The sequence below is a fragment of the Arvicanthis niloticus genome, chromosome 6, assembly GCF_011762505.2.
Source record: "Arvicanthis niloticus isolate mArvNil1 chromosome 6, mArvNil1.pat.X, whole genome shotgun sequence".
Classification (NCBI taxonomy): domain Eukaryota; kingdom Metazoa; phylum Chordata; class Mammalia; order Rodentia; family Muridae; genus Arvicanthis; species Arvicanthis niloticus.
This window is the reverse complement of record NC_047663.1, coordinates 26,566,615-26,575,960: the sequence shown is the minus strand read 5'-3', so window position 1 is coordinate 26,575,960 and position 9,346 is coordinate 26,566,615. Positions and strand designations below refer to the sequence as shown.

The 9,346-nt window shown below is 54.2% G+C and overlaps 1 protein-coding gene and 1 long non-coding RNA gene across 5 annotated transcripts; one reads left to right on the top strand and one right to left on the bottom strand.

Moving 5' to 3' along the window:
• Positions 1-246: 246 nt before the first annotated feature.
• LOC143442689 (uncharacterized) lies at positions 247-1,524 on the bottom strand. The gene is made up of 2 exons (XR_013111079.1): positions 957-1,524; positions 247-852 (listed from the first exon to the last, which is right to left on the bottom strand). It is a non-coding gene; the product is annotated as an uncharacterized LOC143442689 (long non-coding RNA).
• A 437-nt stretch (positions 1,525-1,961) lies between these two features.
• On the top strand, positions 1,962-9,325 carry Phospho1 (phosphoethanolamine/phosphocholine phosphatase 1). 4 transcript variants are annotated; one of them, XM_034507523.2, is made up of 4 exons: positions 1,962-2,176; positions 3,387-3,544; positions 5,876-5,987; positions 7,791-9,325. In XM_034507523.2, exons 3-4 carry the CDS (start codon positions 5,943-5,945, stop codon positions 8,547-8,549), a joined length of 804 nt encoding a protein of 267 aa, XP_034363414.1. In that variant the 5' UTR covers positions 1,962-2,176; positions 3,387-3,544; positions 5,876-5,942; the 3' UTR covers positions 8,550-9,325. The 4 variants fall into 4 exon arrangements, with proteins under 4 accessions (XP_034363414.1, XP_034363417.1, XP_034363413.1 ...); XM_034507526.2 differs by having other exon boundaries at positions 1,977-2,176; positions 7,673-9,325; XM_034507522.2 differs by lacking the exon at positions 3,387-3,544 and having other exon boundaries at positions 1,977-2,176.
• Positions 9,326-9,346: the final 21 nt, after the last annotated feature.

The following is a 9,346-nucleotide window of genomic DNA, read 5'->3' as shown; positions in this document are numbered from 1 at the left end:
AGGTGTGCGCCACCAGACCCAGCAATGACAAACATCTAAGGCCTATAGGTGTCAGTGTCCAGATTAATATCCTGGGGTCTGGGTCACAGTGTTAAATAAAGACAGACATGAATTGGCTGGTGGTGGAGGCAGAGGCAGGCTGATTTCCGAGTTCAAAGCCAGCCTCATCTACAGAGCGAGTTCTAGGACAGCCAGAGCCACATAGAGAAACCCTGCCCTTTCGGAAAACAGCAACAAAGACAAGCATGGTCTCTGCCCTCTATTTACTTAAAAGAGAGTAAAAGCCATGAGGGAGAGGCAGAGTATGAGGTCATGGGTAAGCAAACTGGGTTGGAACCCCAGCACTATGGTCCCTCAAATGGATAGCCCCAAGCAAGCGTGGTTAGCTCTTCCCAATTCAATTTCCTCAGAGCCGCATTGGCAATCATTTTGGAAGGAGAATAAGTATGGGAGCATGGGTCCAGACCTTCAGATCTTTCCAGCCACCTACCCACTGTCCTGCAAGCACACCTAGGACTGGTATAGTGGCACATGCCTTTAATCCCAGCGCTCAGAAGATGGAGACAGGAACTCAGGAGTTGACGGTCATTCTGGACGATATAGCAAGGCCCACACTAGCCTGGGGCCTTGCTATATCGTCCATGAAACTGCCTGGGGGGGCGGGGGAGGGCATTGAAGGGCCAAGGACAGATACAACACAGACGATGAAGGCTGTGCGAGCCCGTCTTTGGGGAGGGTGTGGAGATGAAACACTGCTTCTGCAAGAGGAAGGATTGCAGGGTGTGGCGACTCAGGCCTTTAATCCATCAAACCGGACAAGGAGGCAGGAGAATTAGGAGTTCGGTGCTGGGCCTAGAATAGGCAGCAACAAACTATAAGAGACCCACCCTCTCGCTCCCCTCCGACTCAAGATAAAAGGCCAAGGGCTAGATAGAAGGTAGAAGCAGCACGGGTACCTGGCAGTTGCCCTCGGACTTCAGCGAGGTAAGAGGTGAAGGGGCGCTGGCATGTTAGGGAGGGGACGGGGGCAATGGAGAAGTCGCCCTCAAAGGTTTGGGTGGGTGGTCCATCGGGTCAGCATCCCTCTGCCTATCGGCCTTTTGCTGGTGGAAGCACAGCACCGACCACTGGTATTCAAAGCTAGAGGACGTCGGGAAACTTGAAGTTAGACCCAGGCCTGGGTGCACCTCCTTCTCACCCACAGATCCTGTCCTGTGACTGAAGTGAGAGGTGTTCGTTCTTGTGTTTGAACTCTTGAACAAGTCTTTTCTCCTGGATTCAGAAAGTGCTGGTTTCACCTCTTCTCTCTTAATCATAATCTAGTGTCCTGAGGGCTGCGAAGGAAGGGAAAGCTCCTCAGAGGGGAAGAGCGGGGTATAGGGGCCAGGAACGCATTCTCGGGGCTTGGGAGAAAGCGTGGGTTTTTTATTTGCACCACAGTGCTCAATGTTGGTTCTCCAACTCCGAGTTTAGGCGGTGCTGGATTGGGAGAGTTCTTCCACGGGCAAACCCGAGTACCCGGTAATCTGGGGACAGGGTTCCGAGGACTTGGCAGGATGCCGTGGCTCCTCCCGGAAGGGCAGAGGGCACCGAGCTCGCCGCACGTGGAAGGCGTGCTGCTGGGCGAGCCGGTCACCCGGCTGTCCCGCGGAGCTCCGCGACAAGGAGGACTGCCGGGCGGTGGAGGGACTGCCTGCAGATTCCTCGCGTCGAGCCCAGCGGGAGGCGAGCAGTGTGACACTGACTCACGCACGTGCCCACGCGTACGCAGAGGGTGCCCCGCACCCACGCTCCTCGGACGGGACGCGCCACGCTCCACCCGTCCCGCCCGCCCAGTCTCACGGCCGCTCGCGCGGCCTCCGGGACAGCCCGGAGGCGTGGCTCGCGGGCAGCCCGCCCCTTTGATGTACGCCGGCGCCGCGGTGATTGGCTGGGCGCTTGTGACGTGTGGGGACTGCGGTGGGCCCGGGTGCTGCGGCTGCCGCAGCGCCCGCCGCGGCTCGGGCTCTGGCTCCCCGGCATTTAAAGGGGACGCGGCGGCGGCCCCGGGGATGGGGGGCAGGTGGAAGGGACGGAGCAGAAGCACATCATCCACAGTCCCTCGGGGCTGGAGGGACTCGTGAGCCGGAGCTCAGAAATCCGGGGGTGGATAAGACCGCGTCCCCCCTCAATTCCCGTAAGCACCCCTTGCTCCATCCTGTCCCCAAATCCCTTAACTAGCCCCCTTCCCACTACTTCCACTCCAAACTCAGCTGGGACAGACAGCGCGACCGCCGCTGTCCCGCATGAGTCCTGGGCTCCGGGAGGACCGCGATCTAAATGTTGGGGTGGGGGCTGTGTGGAGTTTGAGGGTGTTTCATGCTCTTGGTGGTAGGGTAATCCCTGGGACAGAGAACTGAACCCCCTTCTTTCCCAGGTTCATGGTGCCCAGTGTCCCTTCATCTCCGGGGACTGTCATAGCTCCCCGCCACCCACAAGTCCTTCCTTCTTCCCGAGCTGCGCACCCCCCGCCCGCATTAGAGCGAAGCGCCCGCCAGCTGGGGGTGTGCCAGAGTGCCTGCTTTCCAGTCACCTCTAAAAATATCTCTTCTGCTACCCCACCGGCAGCTGCCATCTCCCTGCCCCTACTCAGAAAGAATCACCTCTGCTTGTCCACTCCAGGCAGGGAACCCCAGAGGTGACGCCTAGTCCCAGATTCCTTAGTGGCACCAGGGCACAGACCATTACTCCCTAGGACAGGGAACATTACAGAGCCTCTGGAGCAACCGGGGAGTTCAGCTAGTTTCTCCAAGAGGCAGTAGAGACCCCTGAGTTTTAATCCTATTTCTGATGTGGTGTGATGCCCATAATATAAGCTGGACCACTCTGTCCGCCCTCCCCCATTTCGGGTTAATGAACAAGAAAGGAGTTCTTGAAGTTTCCAGTGTTAAGGGCAGGAATCCTAGCTTAATTGTCAGATCTAATTTCTAGTGATGTGCATACTTATTCTTGGAGCAGAGAGGGCTTGACATTTTTAAAGTCCTCACCCCCATTCTCAGCCTGCATGTTTCTTGTAGAAAACTCCCCAAACTTTCCTATGGGCTCTACCCTCTCCCCCATTAAGAGAATTTCAAGCTTAGAGCTTAAATTAGTGCACACACACACACTCCTACCCCACCTTCCCACAGGTCTAACCTATAAGTATTTGTATCAGAGGAGCAGGCAGGAGCTGTGATATGGAATCAGGGCCACAAACATTGATCTTAGGTGGGACTAGAAAAGGACTTCCCTCAATCCCCCAAATTTGCCCCCTGGCGGCTATAGCATGTTGGAGAAACTCAAAGGTCCTGTCTCATTCCCCACAAGGGACTCTGGTGGTCACACAGAAATTTTTGTTGCTTTGACAGGGTTTCTCTGTGTAGTCCCGGATGTCCTGGAACTCAATCTGCAGACCAAGCTGACCTCGAACTCAGAAATCCGCCTGCCACTGCCTCTTCCTCTGTCCCTGCTGGGATTAAAGGCAATGCCCTGCACTGCCCAGGACTTTATCACAGATGTGTCAGAAGTGAGTGAAGTTTTGTTTATGGCGGTTGTTTTGAAACAGGAATTTTATATAAATATATATAAATAGTCAGGCTGGCCTCAAACTCAGCTTCTCTTGCCCACCCCACCTCCTGCATCAGCAGGCCAGGCAGCCGCCACTGGCCTTTTCGAACGCTGTGAAGCTAGAAAGTAACTAGAGATGAATGGGGCAAGGACAAGGTGTCTGTGAGGCTGCCTCAGTCTCTGGGAAGAAACCCAGGCTTTCTGCTCTGCAGAGAAAGAAGACAAGATTACCAGAGTGGTGGACTTTAATCCCAGCATTTAGGAGCCAAAGGCAGAAGGATCTAAGTTCAAAGCCAGCCTGGTCTACAGAGAGAGTTGCAAGCCAGCCAAGGCTAGGTAGTGTTTCCATAAACACTAGTATTAGGTGAGAACATAATTGTGTCTACTTCTATGAGCCATGAGAAGCTGTCAGCATTAGGACTGGTATAATTCTTTCAAAGGAAGACAGGCAAGTAGTTGACTCCCTCCCCACAAGAGATGAAAACTGATTTTTTTTTTTATTTTTTTTAAATTTTTTTTGGTTTTTCGAGACAGGGTTTCTCTGTATAGCCTTGGCTGACCTGGAACTCACTTGGTAGACCAGGCTGGCCTCGAACTCAGAAATCCACCTGCCTCTGCCTCCCAAGTGCTGGGATTAAAGGCGTGCGCGCCGCCACCACCACCACCACCCGGCTTGTTTTTTTTGTTTGTTTGTTTGTTTTCTTTTTTTTGTTTTTGTTTTTGTTTTGTTTTCTTTTTTTTTGAGACAGGGTCTGTCCGTGTAGCCCTGGCCTGGAACTCACTCTGTAGACCAGGTTGACCTCGAACTCAGAAATCCACCTGTCTCTGCCTCCCAAGCGCTAGGATTAAAGACGTGCGCCACCACTGCCCAGCGAAAATTGATCTTACCAAGAATATTTATCACATGCCTGGAATCTCTGAACTCAGAAGGCTGTCCAGGTTGGGCAACCCTGTCTCAAAATTAAGAACAAAAATATTGGCTTAAGGGCATGCTGCATAGTACCTGTAAACCCTGGGAATGGTCCTGACTGTGGAATGAGGGGTGTGAAGCGGGAAGAGAAGAGAAAATTGGTCTGTGTGGTTGCTAGTGACCCATTTGTATCTTTGTATCTGCCCCTTGCTTCCCTCCCTGCCTGACACTTAATCCCTCTCTTTGAGATTGCTTTTACAAAGGGTGTGGAACCCTCTGACCTTTCACCTCTAACTCTTGTCTTGGGACAAAGGTTATATCAGCCAGGATTCCATCAGTGACAGTTTCCCCAATATCCCTTGTATGCGGCTCCCTTGACTACCATCCCTGCCCCCTTCCCTCTCACTCTCACGACAATGTTGGGTCTCCTGGAGCACTGCTAAATTTTGCTAGTGAGCTTTAACCTCTTTCCAATTACTAGCTATAAGTTCTTTGGGGGTGGGGACACTCAAGCTACTTCCCATCTCTACTGAAAAGCTCTGCTGTGACAAAGCGAGGGTGGTCAGGCATACATCTCTATGAAGAGGGTTCCAGGGCCTGTGTCCTCTTGATCCTACCCTAGTCTACTCTAGAGGCTGTGGCTTCTACTGCCTTGGGATGGTCAGGGAGTGTCACCTTGAGAGTCAAGAGTTTACCGTGCCATCCATTGCTACCACTAGAGGGCGGCAGCCAGCTAGATTTTTGCTATCTTTGCTCTGGTATCTTTCCAATTCCACGCTGTATCTTTCCAATGCTAAGGGGCTGGCCTCTGGTCTCACAGCTTGGGTGGATGGGTGGGGGAGTAAGGAGACACCAAAAGCTGTAGATGGTAACTGTGTAGATGCACTAATAAAGGCCCTAACCAGAAGATCACCACCCAGTCACTGAAATTCCTGTAGAGATTTCAGCCTGCCCTGCTCGTGAGATCCCTGAACAAATTAGTGCCAGAGGTAAGTCTGTAGGGCCCAGGGCTCTCAGCCTCTAGATAGTAGTGAAGTGTTTATGAACCAGTTGCCACCCTGCTTAAACAATACAGCCTGTAGGAAGGGAGTTAATTTCTCTGTCTTCATGGGTGTGATGAACCACGCATGAGATCAGTAGATAAATAGTTCGATGGGATCAGTATTGAAAGGGGAGCCAGTGGACAGGCACTTTGTTTTGGAGACAAGGTCTCTCTACATATCCTGACGGTTCTAGAACGCACTCTGTAGACCATGTTGGCCTCAGACTCACAGATATCCACCTGCCTCTGCATCCCAAGTGCTGGGACTAAAGGCTTGCGCCACCTTACTCTAAATAAACAGGTATGAACTTTTTGTGGGTTTTTTTTTCCCCTCTCAGGAGCTCTGGATGACAGCTGAAGGCCAACAAAGTTTCTAAAGGTGGTAGTCAAGATCATATACTGAAAATGAGCGGGTGTTTTCCGGTTGTTGGACTACGATGCCTATCTAGGGTAAGTGGAGCCCTTCAGGATGAGGCCTCAAACCCCTACTTTTCCACCCTGGGATAGGAGGAGCCCTCTCCAGCACCCTTCAGATTTATCCTCTCTACTGGACCTCTATGAATCCCTGAAAATTTCTTTGCTGTGGATCCTGGTGTCTCATAGAACAGGGATCCCATGTCAGAGATTCCACAGGCTGGTGCTAACCACCCTTGGTTAGATAAAGTGGAAAAGGATAAAGTGGAAAAGACAGTTCTCTGCAGGAGACAGATAGCCAGGTTCCAATACCAACTGTGAAATGAGGTGTGCCAGGCCATCAGCACCCCAGAAGTAGTAAGAGTGGGTGAGGCCTTGGGATGGCACTCAGTTGGTAGAATTCTGTTAATGCCAGCCCTGGGAAGGTGAACCAGGAGGCTCAGGGGTTCAAGTTCATCCTGATCTACAACAGCCTGAGCTATGGGAGATCCATTCTTTAAAAAGAAAGAAGTGGGTGTGGGTGTGCGGGGAAACCAGGTTCTGTTTGGATATTTACCGCATCGGGTAGGAAGCGCATGCCAGGAGGCGGAAAGCCAAGCCATGTGATGCGTATTCTAGGATTTATAGGATCTGTCCCTCTGCCCCTCTCCTACAGCTGCTGACAAACAAAGGTGGCAGGGACATGCAGATGGGGGGACCCTGCTGTGTCCATGTGCTTGCTTTTCTTTGTGCCCCAAATACTCCCACTATATCCCCATTTCCTATGCTGTTCCCCCTTTGAGAACTTCCCAAACGGGGATCTGACCCAAAGCCTCACTACCTAGAACTCTCACTATTTTCCGCCTACTCTACCCTCCCTGCCTGACTTCATCCCAGACATTCCCTCCCTGGCACCCCCTCACATAGCTGCCCGCCCCTGCCTCCCTCTGCCTTTTTAGCCACTGCCGCTCTCTTTCCCCTCCCCTCCCTGTCTCCCAGGTATGCCGTGGCCTGGTGAGGGGGGCTCCCACCTCCTTAAGCCCCATTGCTTCTCCTGTTACCTGCTTGCTTCGGACTCTGGCCGAAACCCCACCTGTTGGCGCCTGCTTCCCGGGGAATTGGCAAGTGATTAGCATGGGCAGCAGCACAGGGCCCAGCAGCTCCCAAAGAGCCTCCCTGGGTCTTGTGCGGTCTGCATACCTACTTGGTAATTTCAAGGGCTAAAACCTAGTTCTCTGGCCAGGCCCACGGAGGCTCAGGAACTTGGCTTTCCAGACCTGACACTTGTTGACATCCAGGCCCAGGAAAGACCCGACACTCATTGCCCACCTTGCCTTGGTGATGCCAATGGCTTTTCCTGGAGCCTGGCTCTCCATTAATTCTTGATCCCACAAAGATCACAGAGAAAAGGAGGCTACTCCCCCTGGGTACATCAATCTTCTGTCCACTCTGCTGTGTTAGAGCAGAGGGTGTGGATTTGCCTCCTATTGTTTACATCACCACCAGAAGCCTCCAACCCAGTCGAGGAGTCTCAAGGAGTGATCCTTGACAAGTCATCCCTTCTCCTAAGGGATCCCATGAGAGCAGCAGAAACGGAAGCCAAGGAAGCCTTTGGCTTCAAGACTAGTATGGCCCCCTTGCGTCGACCCAGCGCGATTAACTGAGAGACAGGAAAGGGACGGCGGGGTGTGGGCAACACATTGGTTCCATCTCCAGTTTAACCAGCCTTGGGTCCTCCTCAGGTCTTGGATGTGCCAGCGACCCTGGCTGTGGCCCGCTAATCAGCCTCTCCCTGGCCGGCTCCCGCCGCGCCGCCTCTCGCTTGCCCCCTCCTCCTGCTCCTCTTCCCCCTGCTCCCAGGACGGCAGGATGGCCGCGCCGGGCGCGCCTCGTTTCCTCCTGACCTTCGACTTCGATGAGACCATCGTGGACGAGAACAGCGACGACTCGATCGTGCGTGCTGCGCCAGGCCAGCAACTGCCAGAGAGCCTGCGTGCCACCTATCGCGAGGGCTATTACAATGAGTACATGCAACGCGTCTTCAAGTACCTGGGTGAGCAGGGTGTACGGCCTCGGGACCTGCGCGCTGTCTACGAGACCATCCCCCTGTCGCCGGGCATGGGCGATTTGTTGCAGTTCATAGCCAAACAGGGCTCCTGCTTCGAGGTTATTCTCATTTCGGATGCCAACACCTTCGGTGTGGAGAGTGCCCTGCGTGCCGCTGGCCACCACAGTTTATTCCGCCGCATCCTCAGCAACCCGTCGGGGCCCGACGCACGGGGACTGTTGACGCTGCGGCCCTTCCACACGCACAGCTGCTCGCGCTGCCCCGCCAACATGTGCAAGCACAAGGTGCTCAGCGAATACCTGCGTGAGCGGGCCCGCGACGGCGTGCACTTCGAGCGCCTCTTCTACGTGGGGGATGGTGCAAATGACTTCTGCCCCATGGGGCTGCTGGCGGGCGGGGACGTGGCCTTCCCGCGCCGCGGCTATCCCATGCACCGCCTGATCCAGGAGGCACAGAAGGCTGAGCCCAACTCCTTCCGTGCCCACGTGGTGCCCTGGGAAACAGCCGCCGACGTGCGCCAACATCTGCAACAGGTGCTGAAGATGTGTTGAAGACCATCGCCTGCAAGGGGTGCCCGGGACGACGGGCGGAGGAGGGGCGGGACTGGGAATTGGTTAGGACCACCTACCTAGTTTTACTACCCTCCTCTTTCCTTTCGCTTTGCTACGCTCCTCCGGGCATATCTGGAATCCGATCCGCTTGTGGGCTGGGAGCAGGGTTTCAGAGCCGTACCTATCTATGCAGTTAACACAGCTCGGCTGCCTTCCCTCCAGGGAGGTGAGCACCCCTTGGAAGGCAGGCAGTACCCTTCGAACTGAGAAGAACCGGCTCCTGGAAGTTGGGAGGAGCATCTCCCACTTTCTTTAGCTGTTGCACCGGCTGCGTAACCTCCCCTGCCCAGCCGTCTTTCAAACGGATTCAGGATCCCCCAATTCGCATGCCAGCACCAGATTCCTCACGGCAGACCTATGATGCTCTCAGACAGCTCTAGGTCTTGCTCTTGCTTCAGCCAAGGCAACCCTACACTACTGCTGCGCTGGCTGCGCCTTGCTTCCTTCCCACACCCCCACCAGATACCCCCAAAGGAAGAAAAAGCCAGAAGGAACAACCGCCTCCTGCTGGTGGATCAAGGTAGAACCTACCAATGACCTCGGAGAGTGTGACAAATCCTCGCACTCCAGCAAGAGACCAGAGACTTCACCAAAGTCGTCCCCTCCCCGCCCCCCCCCCATCCCCCTTATGGAACAGAAAGCCATGTTTTTAAGCAGAGCCAGGGAAACCCAAGCCCCTCCCCTCTCTGGAGTTTCAGACCAATAAAGGAGGTGAAGGGGGACAAAAGGACTTGTTC